The sequence below is a fragment of the Salminus brasiliensis genome, chromosome 8 (genome assembly GCF_030463535.1).
Source record: "Salminus brasiliensis chromosome 8, fSalBra1.hap2, whole genome shotgun sequence".
Lineage (NCBI taxonomy): Eukaryota > Metazoa > Chordata > Actinopteri > Characiformes > Bryconidae > Salminus > Salminus brasiliensis.
Window position 1 is genome coordinate 26112253 of NC_132885.1, and position 14877 is coordinate 26127129.

Genomic DNA, 14877 nt, shown 5'->3' on the forward strand with positions numbered 1-14877 from the left:
ACACTCGATTTATTCTCCAGATGGCAAGACTACGCAGCCCTGCCGGGAGGGACCACCTCTTCCACTGGAGTGTGAAAGTGGACGGATGTTGTTTTCCTAGCCTATCTGATCAGCTCCGAGCTCCACAAAAATCCCCTAGCTCCACTGCCAGAGGCAGGATCCTCCAGCTAACCGGCTCGGATGAGACTTTAATGAGAGAGAGGCTGTCTGAGAGCACATCTCTGGCCCTTTTTTTTTTCTTTTTTTTTTGGTCAAGCTGCTGTGTCACCGGTCATCCGATCTGTCAGACCACAGGTGGTGTGGGCTGACTTGCGGCACTGCCTCGTTTTTATTTGTGTTTTTTTTCCCTTCTCCTTCACTTTCTCCTGTCTCTTTATATCCATGTGTTTCATTCACAAGTGCCCTATCTATGCTCTGCCCACAAATGTGGTGATCTGTAATCACGTCTGCCAGATTGGACAGACATGAGAAGTAATGAGAAATTGTAGCATATGTTTGTTGTTGCAAAATAACACTTTTTTCAAGTCTCCAGCTTAATATGCCAAGATACGGAGTTGTACTGCGATGTAGTCAGCTAATTGAAACCATGCTAGTTTTAAAAAATACATATTTCTGGAATTAATAATGAACTTCTAATGTAGATATTTGTACAAAAGTTGTGTGCAGCAGTTTCTCATTAGTCTGAATTGGAGTTTACCATTGCCAAACCTCAAACCTCCTACTTTTAAACAAATATTACCAAACTTATTGCAAGGGTTTTTGCCAAGCTGGCCTTTGGATGAGCTAAGGATGCTCCTATTTTTCTCCATATATATATATATATATATATATTTGCAGCCAAGCTAGTACACAAAGCACACAATCAGCAACAGGTTAAAGGGTCACCTTGTCCCTGCCTCCCTGCTTTATGCTCGTTTCGTCATCACTGGAATAAGTGTCTGTTTTTCCACTGGATATTAATAAAAGTGTTTTAATAACCCATGAAAAGATTAAACTCACGATCTACAAGTAGTTAATATTTTGACTTCATTTGTAAGATTTAATGCACAAACAGATCTGTTCCATTGTACAGATGGATGTTCAGAATAAGTGCCAGTGCCAGTACGCTAGTTTGCCAGTATTTGGGTTTCCAACCAAACAAGCATAAGGAACCGCTAATTGCTAACAGTGTTACATGCTTTATGTATTATTAGTAATATTAGAAGCTAGACCAGTTTGTAATTATGTGGTAAGTATTTCACCATCAGGGAAAATGTAGGTTATACGGTAAGGCTCTATAACGCTGACATGTGGTACTTTTATAACTCACATCGGGTCATAATATTTTGACAGCAATCAGACTAGTGTTTCACCCTGCAGGCTTTTTCTAGCCTCTAAAAGACAATAACATTTTCATACTTAATGGTACTAAGTTGTGTGTATAAATAACAGGATTCACTGCTAGATTATGTACTATACTATGTCACACTCTTCTATGCTGTAAAATTGATGACGTATTAAAAAATGTATAGTTCAGTTTTATTTTGTTGTCAAAAATAAACGAATAAAAAATAATAAAAGCCTCTTTTCAGTAATTAGATTAATTCTGATGCTGATCATTTTATTTAATTAGGTTGAAGAGTAGGGCTACACATTGTTTCAGCATTGTCACATCACAGGACATGTGATTTAAGACTAATTAAATCAAACGTCAAGCTACAACTTGCTTGATATAGGAAAATTCACACTGTTCTCCTTTACAAATACCAATCTGCCCAATATCATAAAATAATAATATATAATAATAATACAATCTGTTGAAAAAGTCAATTTTTGTGTGTGCATGTGTGTGCATTTATATTTATTTATAATTTCAAATTTGTTTTAATATTGTTTTTTTTTTTTTTTCTTTCAATATCATGCAGCCCTACCTCCAGTTTATTCTTTAGGGCCATCACTATTAATTGTATTAGTAATTTAATAGTAGAGTCAAGGCCTAATGATTTTCAAAATTGACAGCTGGCATTGATACAACACAACAGTGTCAGGATTATATAATATTCTCACGATATGTCGAGCAAATTTAGAATGAAAAAAGAGTATATACTGTATATTGAAGTATAATCTTGTATAAGACTTGTGTTGGGACGTCACAAATGTGTTGGAGTGGGTCAGTGATTGGTGCTGTTTGTCTATTAACACCTTTAAATAATGCAGCTGCTTTAGATATCATGTTATAATACATAGTATGCCCATGTACTCATATTTACACAATGCACATTGTTGGATTTTCAATACATTGTTTTTTTGATGCACAAAATACATTCTTAATATCACAACATATTGGATCATTATTGAACTTGTGGAAAATCTGGAGAAATTGCTGTATTTTTTGATATCGTAATATGTGTTTCAGAATAAAATTTTTTTTCCAACATCTTGCAGCTCTATTGGAAAGCTTGTCTAGTTCAAGCAAGCAATAAATGGTTGGTTCTGGAAACAATATTTAACCACAAAAAGTAACGCAGACAGTTTTATTACACACGAAAAAGGCGTTTAATTTAGTAACTACAGGGACTTCTGTACAAACTGGTTGGGCTATTCTTTGCTAATGGAAGTTTGTATATAACACTTTCAGCCTGCCATCGGTTCATTATGCATTTGTAGTAGAGATGTGCAGCTTGCTTTTAAAAGTGTTTAGCAGAAATATTTGATGGTGCTTTTTTGCGGGTTTACAGAGCAATGCAATTACAATGTAATTTCTGAAAAAAAGTTACTTATATTGTTTGAAATATGGGAATACAACCTATTACATAAGACATTACATGCATTTGTGTAAGAACACACTGAAATTCCAAAACCTGTCGACATTGCACTTTTAATCTGGGACAGTCTGTTCATGGAGTCCCCGGGCGCTGGAGTTGGCTGCCCACCGCTCTGGGTGTGTGTGTGTACTCACTGCCCCTAACACACAGGTGTATGTGTGTGTGTGTGTGTTCACTACCAGATGGGTTAAATGCGGTGTACACTGTACAGTGACAAATACGTGCACCTTTACCTTTTTTACCTTTCATGACTGCATGAATATCAACAATGTGATATTCTCCACTTTCTTCCTAAGATTGATGCATTTAACCTTGGGAAATGTTGTGTAATTACAGGCGAGGACTAGGGCTGCACAATATACATGGTTTCAGCATGGCCATCACAGTGTGCACATTTTAGTGTATATATTGCTATATTTGTTATTATCGCTGTATGTTTTTGATACTTTGCTCGTTTTAGGTTATGTTATTTGACAGAGCTGTATCTTCTTGGCTTACCTTATTTTAGAGGTTCTACCTTATCTAGTCTATCCTGTTGTTTTATTTTTTTAAAGGGAGCAGACAGTTGTCACAGCATTCACTGGAAGTTGTACTGTGAATAATAAATGCATATGTATGTGACAAATAAAACTTTGAATGTGAAATAGTCACATCGCAGGACACACAATGTCAGATTCAAGGGCAATTAGATATCAGACTGCAACTGTTTTGCTGCTTAATATAAAAGGGAAATTTGCACTGTTCTACCGATCTACCAGAAGCAGATTATTTCTGCCCAATATTGTTTATTTTACTCCAGTAATGGATAAACAGAGTGCATACAGAGTACACCTGCTGAAATCTGGAGAAAATGTCTATATATTTCTTTCAATATTGCTTTATATAGTACAGAAAAATTGCTTGTACAGTGGAATAATATGTCCAACAAAACCAAGTGGTGGTTGATATAGAATTATGTAATAGTTCCCATATATTCCCATATTCTGAATCATGTTTCTATGTTAAATCAGCCGTTAATTGTAATTACATTGCTCCTCACTGTATTAAGAGCACTTTAAAATATAGTGTTATCCAATATTTTAAGATAATAGGTTGTGCCCTGCTCCCCCCATTCACCTTTGGCCTATTTCATTGGTAGCAAAAGGGTGGTATTCAGTGAGGTGTTTGTCAGTGGCTTACTCCATAGATTTTCCACTCGCCAGTTCTCTCTTTTTTTTTTTTTGTCATGATGGCATGCAGAGGGCTTGTTCGAGTGAGATTGCTTCTGTGGCAGTCCTGTTGGTGGCAGCAGAAGAATGGTTTGGGAGGGAAAAAGTGGAATCACAGACTTGTCTTTTACACCACCGCCCTGTGTACATTGTGTAGGGCTGCTCTGTGATGTTATTTTTTTACATTTCCCATCCCTGCATGTTGAACTGAAGAAAACCCCCTTGTGCGTCGTCTTTAGGTCACTCTGTACTGCCAGTAGTGCGGTGCATGTCTTTCATTTGTCAAATCAGACCAAATAATACACTATTATAGTCTTAGATTTCAAACGGGGCTGATTTGAAAGTGTAATATTTTGGCTTCCTGTCACTGTTTCCATTTTAGCATAATTTATGCAGCCAACTGTTATGTGATATAGAGGCTCGAAACGCACTGGATGGATTTAGTCTTAAGTTCAAAGAGCAGCTGCTTGTGTGAGAGGCAGTGTTGGAGGTGTGAGTGAGTGAGTGGGTTGGTGGGTGTGTGTGTGTGTGTGTGTGTGTGTGTGTGTGTGTGTGTGTGTGTGTGTGTGTGTGTGTGTGTGTGTGCGTGCATAAGAACGAGAGGATGAGGTGGCTGTAGATGTGCACTGCTGACCACACGCTGCTGTATGAGGCCTGTTCTTCTCTCTATAAGCTTGTTAGTCACTGCTGCACTGTATTCCTCTGGAGAGAAGCCCTGTGTCACTGCAGCAGAGGGTCCATGCTGTTCTCTTCACAGCACAACCCACCGGAGCACGGAGAAGGAACACAAACCACTCCACTGCCAAGAACCACAAACGCAGATCACCCACAAAAAAAAGGGCCCCTGCTCCAATGAGCATGGAAAAGCTGGCTTCTGCCAGAAATGACCTGCCACTCAGCAGTAAGGCATGTGTGGAAATGAGTATGTGTGTGTGATCATAATGCGTCATCAAAGGGAAGGTGGCGACTCTGGGCCAAAGTCAGTTTCTCAAGGTGTTTTCAGATATACTCTTGTGCACTGTACTACGCATGAGTCAAATTATTAGTCAAATGATTAAAAACCATTTGCCCCCAACCATCACAAAAAAAGCACCAGCAGCAGCAGCTCTCCTGATTTAACATGCAAATAGACATCAGACTTGCAACTCCCCTTAATGACTCTCGACTTGTCCAAAATTGCATGTGAACATCTTTCCATCATCAGGCATGGTGTGTGAATGTTGATTTGGGACACAGCCCCTTTTCTTATGACGAACCACAATGTCCGGTTTCCGTGAGGGGGATACCGGTAAGTGGTGTCAAGTGTAAACAAAGCAGTGTAGTAGGGCTTCAGCTGGAGCAGCGTACGTGGGATAATCGTGCAAAATTGGTGGGATATAATAGAAGAGTAGCAATGTGCAAAAAGGGTGGAAAACAAATGAGACACTGGATCAAGCACATCAGACTTCATATCTGAAAACACACTCAAATAGGTTTTAGTTTAGCCGCTAGCTGCGTTGCCGTCCCTCCAGCAATTTATAATTCGATTAGTTTCCATATCCTTTCCCTTACCCTTAAAATACATTTTATGCCCAAGAGTTCGTGGATGCTCCTTTTAATGCATGCATTCAGTAAAAAATAAAAAAAAAAATAAAAAAAAATATATATATGCACTAACCCCTCCTCCTTGTTTCTACACTTATTATATCAGTTCCGCTTACCATATAGGAGCATATAGGAATTCTATAAGTCCATCTGTTTCTCTATATACTCTGTTGACCTTCTTTAGCCTTGTTTGTCAATGGTCAGCAGGACCCTACAGGACCACCACAGAGCAGGTATTATTTGAATGGTGGGCCATTCTCAGCATGAAGAAGGACTAGAAGATGACCAACACAAACTGTGCAGCAACAGATGAGTTTCTGTCTCTGACAACTAGGTGGTATGTCTAATAGAGTGGACAGTGAGTGGACACAGTGTTTAAAAACTCCAGCAGCACTGCTGTATCTGATCCATTCATACCAATGGCAGTGTGTCAATGCAGTGTTGAGAATGACTCACCACCCAAATGGTGGTTGGTGTGGCGCAACAGATAACACCACTACCTGCCACTGAGCTACCACACCATGTGGGAGACTATGGTCTGGGTGACTATGCTGCGCTACAAGAGTCCTTGGGCCAGACTTCTAACACTACACTGACCCACCTCTGTAATACCAGTAACCTTGTAAGTCGCTCTGGATAAGAGCGTCAGCTAAATGCCATAAATGTAAATGTAAATGTAATACCTGCTCTGTAGTGGTGCTGTTGGGTCCTGGCCATTGAAGAGCAGGGTGAAAGGAGGCTAAAAATAATTTTGTTAAATATAAAGCTACAGAGTGCATCTATATGGATAAAATGGACAATAAGTGTAGAAAAAAGGAGATAATGTTGTGGCTGATACTGACAGCTTTTTTTTGGAGTCCCCAGCAGAGGCCCAATGCACAGCGCATGATCTATTTGGCATGATAATTCTATTCCAGTTTTTCATAGATATTTGATTTTGTAAAATTTTGGTATTTAGTCAGGTGCAAACCACTGACTGTTTGGAATCATTACTAAAACACATTTTTGCTACATGTTGCTGGTAGACATGTGGATTCTTAAGCTAGTCCGCACCTGCAGATTTCCTACTGATCAAAAACAGAGGTCTGTCATCACATTAGATCAAATCTGAAATATAATTGAATCATTTACTGAAAAGTAGTTAGGAAATCAGTTTATTGTGAGGTCAGATATTCCTCTTTTCCGCATTGTGTGCTGCGTCTCTTAAGGTGTGAGTTTTCTGTCTGAGGGAACGTTGGACCAGCAGTGAATGAGTGTGGGGGGCGAGTCCAGCTGTGTACTGCTTATGGAGACAGAGAGATGCAGTTACAGAGGCTATGATAGAGATCTGCTGCAATCATAGCCACCTAATTGCCCAATGAGCAGAAATCCTGTGGAGGCGTCCTTGTGAAGACTGCTGGAGGACCGCTGCACTCAGGTGTTCTAATGATTGTACAAATTTCTGTCCTCATGAGAGCTAGGGGTCAGAGCACTATTTTCGACCTAGTAATTAGGGTCTGACCAATTTATACAGTATATCTCTGAAGATCCATTTTAGCACAATTTCCAAAAATGAAACACCAGTAATCAGAGGATCTTTTTATATTTTAATGAACCTCTGGTGTGAAGAAAAACCCCCCATGCCCCCCTAGAAAACGACTCACTTTTTTGCTTATCACGGTAGTGCAGAAAGAACTGCTACATTTGATCACCGCACATCCGTACAATTCATACAGGCCTTTCAGTGACCTTACACTACACTAATGTTCAAAAGAAAAAAAATGTGAAGAATAAATAGTACAGGAAAAAAAATACCAGAAGTTATGGGACGCTCTGCCCCAGCACTGTAATATCAATATTATATGAACCTTTGGGAACACTTTACTTGGATGGTCCACTGTCTATGTGTCATAGATGCTCTACTGGCATTCAACCGAATGCCTATTTAATGCGGTTGAATGTAAATGATTGTCTACTGGATGGAACCCTGCACCTAAACCTAACGCTAAAAGATTAGGATTTAAGATTGTGAATGTTTGTAAGGCTCGATTAAAGATCAAGGTTAGGTGCAAGGTTATATTCAGTAGACCGTCATTTATGTTCAACTAAGATTTCAGTTGCATTTAACTGATTTTCAGTTGAATGTTAGTTAAATGTCAAGTGATGTAATGACATGTTTACCATCATTTACTATAGGTGATTTCAGATTAGTGTGTCACTAATAGTAAGGACCTGTTATGAAAGCAATAGAACACGAGAGGGAGTGTGGAGTGTGTGAAATAAAAGCACAGCTGTGATGAAGCAGACGCTTCAGACGTTCTATTGCTTTTATACAGCAGTTCGGAAAAAAATATGTAAAGTATGAAAAAAATGTTTTAATTTCATTATTTTTCAATAGATTTATGTTTTAATGTTAGCGTTTACTTCTGCCAGATTATAGTTTCTTAATGAGCAGCTTGTAGCTACGTCGCAGTAACAAACTCCTCTCACTGCACAAAACGTTAAATTAAACTCCCATTTCCCATTTAGTATTTCTTGTTTTGTTTAGGTTTTTTTGTTATTGTGGATTCTTGTCTTAATCCATTTAGTCTGGTTTTAGGTCATTATTGTTTTTTATTTGCTCATTACTTCTTGGTTCATTGTATGTATGACAAATTAAAGCACGGTTAGACAGCTTACGTGGCCAGAACTAACTTTTGTATAAATAGACCTATGTTTTGCCTGCCTCTTTCTAATGCAGGAATCGAGAATGCTGACCTTATCTAAGGTGAGTGAGGCCTGCAGTTCATTCATCATTGGATGACTTCCTGCTGCACTCTTGGAGGAGTTTTGGTAGGCCAGCCAAATTCACCACTGTTCTCTATTAAGTGAGATAATGGCTCTCACTGTGGAGTCCCAGAGCCATTGCAATGGTGTTGTAACCCTGGTAGATTCCAGTAACTAACTTTCTCATCTCCTCTTTTGCTGGAAAGGTTCTATGGAAGAGAGCAAGGCAGGGTTTTTTGAAAAATAGAGGTTTGGTTGGCATTAGTTAATCTTATGGGGGGATTCCTTTTTCAAACACAGGGCCAGTTAGTGTTGGACAAACCTTTTTCTTTAATAAATCTATGTGTGAAAAGTGTGAAAATATGTAATGCTAGTGACATATTTGACTCTTTTGAGAGTACTGATCCACTATGTAGGAGCTAGTATGTTAGCAAATTCCTAGCCATGAATAATGTCCATATATGACAATAGCTAGAACTCTGTGTTTTGGAGCGGTGACTACACAACATGTAAAGACCAACTAAGTTTCTAAGGGCATCCACCACAATGATCAAATTTGCATCCAGCTTATAACCTTGCATATCATTTAGAGCCAGGGGCATAGTTCCTGACATTATAGGAACAGATCCCAAATAAATTAGCATCCGGATTGATGAGCTGGTTTAAACTGAATATGCAAAGTTAAGCGTTGGTCTTCTTGGCCAGCAAGAATATTGTATGTAGATAAATTAGAAGGTGCAGTTTGTGGTACTAAAGCAACAGTGTCAGTGCCTTGTCCAGACATAATCCACTGATCCACTACAGGCTTTACATCCATAAAGATTTTTTTTTCTTTTTGAATTAACACAGTTGCTTGAGAAAATTACATGGAGTTTCTACGCTGGTGTGATAGAAACAAAGCTCAGCAAATAGTCAAACTGTCAAGCTCCAGGCCATGTGTGCTGGAGGTGAGTTGAGCCGTACAGTGCTGGAGAACATCAGCTCCTCTTTCCTGGAGCATCCCATAAAGTAAGCTCTTATTACAGTTCATGACTTGTCTTGCATGCATTTCTTCGAATCCAAAAGAAAGGTTCTTTGTTTTACAAAAGAATTGGCTGGTTAAAGATGTCTCTAGATTTCACCACATGTGCATTGACTTGCACTTTGTCCAAGCAACAACTTCTACCACTATACAAGCTTGTTCTTCCAGATGTATTGCAAAACGTTAAGGCCCAGAGACAAGAACACAGCATCTCCCACCCTCATTATCAATTTCCAGTGACCTGTTTTTTCATCTGCAGTGCCTGGGCCCACACAGGCGTGTAACACGTTGTCCGCCAAACCCTGCGCTTTGAAGAAACGGACCAATCCATGATCCGGCCACGGGGGACAGGCGTTCTCCTCATGTGGAACTGGACAAATGCAAAATGTAGAGACGATCAAGCGCTCAATTCTATTGGTCATTAAACTGGAACAGGGCTGCAGATGCCCGTCATGTTGCTTGTCAAAGCCAGTCCATTGGACATTGTCCTCCCGGATTTCACACCTAGAGAATACAGGCCTGTCTCACCTTCACATCTCTACAGCTCACTTTCAGTGGCATTGCAAGTGCCTCAGCAGGTTACAAAATGCCAGAGATAAAAGACAAAAAGGATGGAGCTATGACTCATGTTTCAAAGCATGTTTCAAGCACTTCCCTTTTTTGCTTCTCTTTTGAGAATGACTTGTTACATTATTGAAACATGGTTACCTTAACATTATGATTTAAAAAATATATCATCAAATGCTAAATATTGTGTCCAAGATGTCAAATTAGTTTACAGTAATTAAAATAAAACTGAATCTAAATTCGAGGCTAATTTCTCTCAAAGTAAACCAATGGATTTTTGTCGTTCGGATCACATGTATGGATCACATTTGTGGCACATGGCTTGATTCCCTGTCATCACTTAATGTGTTTTTTTTTCCCCCCTTTACTCTGCCAGGAGTGAACTGTTCATATCTTCACCTGAAATAAAACAGTGGTATATTCCTAGCCTTTGACTCAGACACCTTTCCCAGACGTAGCTGAATAATCCAGACATCCACTTCCTTTTTTGGCATATCACTCTGCAGGAGTCCAAATTCTGAGGCTCTCAATACATGAAGGAACTGGCCCTTTTTTTTTAACTGGAGGTCAACATCTCCAGACTTGAAAGTCCATCCTTTGTTTTGAGCGTTTTGTGGACATGCTGTCATGACTCCATGTCAAGCTTTAATGATGGGCTTGATGGAAGGAATCAAAGATCTCTGAAACCTGGGCTTTTCCAGGCCACTCTGTGGGATGCTAGGTGATTGGGGAGCGTGCTTTGAAGCAACTTGTTGGATGGAGAGCCATTAATGTAAAACATTTCAGTTTTCAAAGCTCTTTATTCAAGCTTGGAGTAGCTTGGCCCCTCAGGAGCCGAGATGTTCTCAAGAATGTTCTCTCTGTCAGTTTACTGTAAGAGGAGGTGAGCTAACTGGCCTTCCTCCCACTGATAGAAAATCAAATATTAGTCTGTCTACAGCATCCTTTCACAGAAGGAGATGGGGAAATGTTGGTCAAGGATTGCAAACTATATATACAGCAAGTTTACTGTAGCATTAGCATATTTTGTATGTTTGCTGCTCTTGCTTTCTCCAGGAAAAATGGGATACAAATCATCCAGAGACTGCAATAGTACCCTATGAAGATTATCTTTGGATTATGTGAAAGATAGTGAGGCTGAAGATCAGAGGAAGGATCTACTATGCCACAGATTTATGGGCCTTGAGATTTGGCTTTAAAGTCCATCAACTTTCCCTGCATTACTGCAGCGCTATCCCCTGATCGCCAGCTTGCTTTACAGACCTTTTGGTAGTCAGAACACTTTTACATTGTAATGTTTATTATTTTAATACAGTTAGGCTGATAGTCACAGATAGGCTAAATGCCATTGTCTTTTCTTTTTCTGGCTAAGTGTGACCAAACAGAAAGCCTGTACAGATCCACCACTTTGTAGTTAAAAAAAAAAAAAGATTTGAATGGTAGGGCACAAACTAATGTGGTTTTAACTTGGTTTCATTTCATTAAACAGGTCCAAATAGAACATTCTTCTGGTGATTTTCCCCATGCCATTTGTGTGTTAACCATATTTAGGCCAGTATTGTTTCCAGAACACTATTTTTGTGTACCATAAAGGTAACCTTTTCCCTAGTGTTTTTAGTTACCAGGTTATGGTTAAAAGGGAAAGTCTGACATTGCACTTGATGTACACGTGATGTAAGGCTTGGATGTAGCTGCTCGACCATGAAAACCCATTTACTGAAGCTCTCTATGCACTGTTGTTGAGCTAATCTGAAGGCCACATGAAGTTTGGAGGTCTGTAGCGATTGACTCTGCAGAAGGTTGCCAACCTCTGTGCACATGGCAACTCAGCATCTGCTGACCCGACTCTGTCATTTTATGAGTTGCTGTTGTTCCCAGTTGCTTCCAATTTGTTATGAAACCACTGACAGATGACTGTGAAATATTTAGTAGTGAGGAAATTTCATGACTGCACATGTGGCATCCTATCATGGTACCACGCTGGAATATACTGAGCTCCTGAGAGACCCATTCTTTCACAAATGTTTGGAGAAGCAGTCTGCATGCCTAGGTGCTTGGTGTTATACACCTGTGGCCATGGAATTGATTGGAACACCTGAATTCAATTATTTATATAGGTAAGTGACTACTTTTGGCAATATAGTGTATGTTCATTCAGTTGTACACACACACATCTATAATCTGTAGCTAACCATAAAAAGCACTGCTAATAGAATGGGGTGCTCTGGAGCGACCTCATATGGTTTCAGGTCAATGGGTGCAACTTAAAATCGCTAAATGCATTCATTAAAAGGGGTGTCCACAAATACTTGGACATGTAGTGTATATCTGATGTGGCTCTATCACTACAGAGAATGCTCTATAACTACCACTGCTCCACATCACAAAGTTGATTCTATACATCAGTGCACTACATGTCCAAATGTTTGTGGACACCCCTTTTAATTAATGCATTCAGCGTTTTACGATTTTCACCCATTGCTAACACAGATGTTCAAATGCGCACACACAGCTTGTCTTGTCCCTGTCAATAGAATATGACTCTCTGGAGTAGATAAACATGAATAGGTTTGCACCATGTCTAATGTCAGGTGTGGGTTAGAGGGGTATAAAGACAACCAACATTGAACTGTGGAGCAGTGGAGCTGTGCTCCATTCAATACTTTTGGCATAAGATGGGGTGGTGATCATCCAACTAACATTCTTGCCGCTAAAAGCAATGCTCCAAAATGCTCCAATGAACGCTAGATAAATAGCCTTGATTGTGGAAGAAACCATATATAAGCTGGTGTCTCAATACTTTTGTCTATGTATTTTTGGGTTTTGGATCCAGAACTTTTAATCATTTAAATATCAATCGCCGACTCCAGTAATTCTCCTGTGGCTGAATGCAGTCAGAGCCTCACAGTATATGTTCCAGTGTCCAATGGAAGGTGTTCCCAGATAAGTATAGAGTGTTACTACTACAGCAAGAGGGAGTAACTATTAATAGCTTTGATTTCTGTAGAAATGTTGAATGAGGGTCCTCATACTATTAGACTATAGTGAAAATTCAATAATTTTATAGTCATTTTTTACATCATACCCAAATAATGGAAATATTGGATGTGGATATAACATGATTTCATTGTTTTGCAGTCCTGGAAAGTCTGGAGTCTAGAACAGTTTGGAAAAAGGTTCACTGTTCCTTGATAAACTAGATCTCCTAGACTAGAGTTAAGAGCGTTATTTTGTCTGTGTATATGATATGAAGCTGACCTGGCTTGAGTGACTCCGCATTCAGTTAGATCTACCTCTGAGCTTTCTTCCCCCTCTCTATCTGCTAATCACCAGCAGACCCTGTCGGCCAGCTCGCTCTCCCAGCTCTCTTCTGATCTAACCTGACAACTCTTAAGCTACCGTTTCCTCATACTGTGTAACTCGGACCACATTTCCTCCTGGATGCATTGGCGTGTTCGGCTCAGCAGAGGCCCGTTTCCCTGAACCTCCACTCTGCACTGGAACTACATCTGGTCTGAATCTCCTGGCGTGTGCTGCTGTGTCACTGTTAGGCCCTAGTGCTTGGCTTAAGCTTTGATTCCTCCTCCCCTCCCTCTATCGCACTTCCTGTGTGTCTGTGTGTGTGCACATGTGTGAGACTTCTATGGGGAAGGTGTGTGAGGATGCTAGGATTTTTGCTTTATGATCTTGAGTGCATTTGCTCCACTGAGGATGATCCCTTTTGCTTGGATTTGTTCTACTTTGTAAGCCCAGGCGCCAGCCGGCGTTTCCGCTGGAAATTCTTGAAATATCGGCCATTGATGTGTCTTAATCTGTGGATTTAATACCAATGTCCTGTTTTTTTTATGTAACAGTGTTCAATGGTTTTTGTTCTTTAAAGAACAGCAATAAATAATGTTCCAGGATGTGCTCCTCACTTATTTTGATTATTGTGAGTCTTTGGCAATCGCTGAATGCCCAATTGAGTGTTGTATCATTGTTCTGGCAGTATGTACATGTCTGTTATAGACCAATCCTGGGCTCTTGTGCTCCGACAAAATAAATTGCCTCAAAATCTTTTCAGAAGAATAGAAGAATGATGCATTTCACAATTCAGCCTTCAATTTTGCTCCATTATGCTTGTAGTTTGTCCCTGAATGATGCATTTTCAGTTGGGTCACCTGTTCTTTTGCTGACCAGCCTTCAGTGCGAGACCCTTGCTGTCGTATACAGTGCAAAGCAGGTCAGTGCAGATGATGCTATTGCCAGGAACCTCGTTCAAATGCGGGTGTGTGTTTTTGTGTGTGTCCTTTCTGCAGGCAGCGGCACGGGAAACGATCCCGAAGATGCTGGCAGAGCTGAATCTGGGACGCACAGAGAAGTGCGTGCGGGTGAACTCGGTGTCCAGCGGGCTGGCCGAGGCTGACCTGGAGGTCATTCTGCAGGCGGAGGTCCTTCCCCCAGCCCTCATGCTGCCAAAGGTGGAGGACACTGGCGAAGTGCAGTGGGTAAGCGCAGACAACAGATCAATGCTGAAAGATTTCCGGTACCCCCTGCGCCAATAGTGTATGGACAGGTCTATACATTTTAAATTCGGACGTTTGGCGGACACTGGTATCTAAAGTGACTTACAGAGGAAGGACGATGTAGTGTTACGAGTCTTGCAAATGGTGCATTATCAGTTTAGCATGTCTTTCCTGCCTGGGTGGGAAATCTAGTCTTTCTAAGGTGAGACACTAGCATTTGAAGTTTCCCAAACCTGGAGTTATGACATGACATAAAAATTTGGGAGAAGGACCATGCCCAGAACTCCTCCTCCTGGCCCCCTATACCCCATCAGTTCAAAAAGTAGTCAGAGAGTCCACACTCCTGTTTTACCTCAGGATGTGGCACCAGCAAACACTAAACTTTGATAGTCAAAGGAGATTTATCAGTTAATAAACATATACTTATGAAGGTGTTGCTAGGT

The 14877-nt window shown here is 40.2% G+C and overlaps 1 protein-coding gene across 1 annotated transcript in view; it reads left to right on the forward strand.

Moving 5' to 3' along the window:
- Nucleotides 1-14877, forward strand: part of clybl (citrate lyase beta like) — a 104405-nt gene that overhangs the window by 68178 nt on the left and 21350 nt on the right. The window contains exon 3 of the mRNA XM_072686291.1: nucleotides 14228-14416. Coding sequence (XP_072542392.1) covers nucleotides 14228-14416 — 189 coding nt within the window. The remainder of the gene's footprint in view (nucleotides 1-14227; nucleotides 14417-14877) is intronic.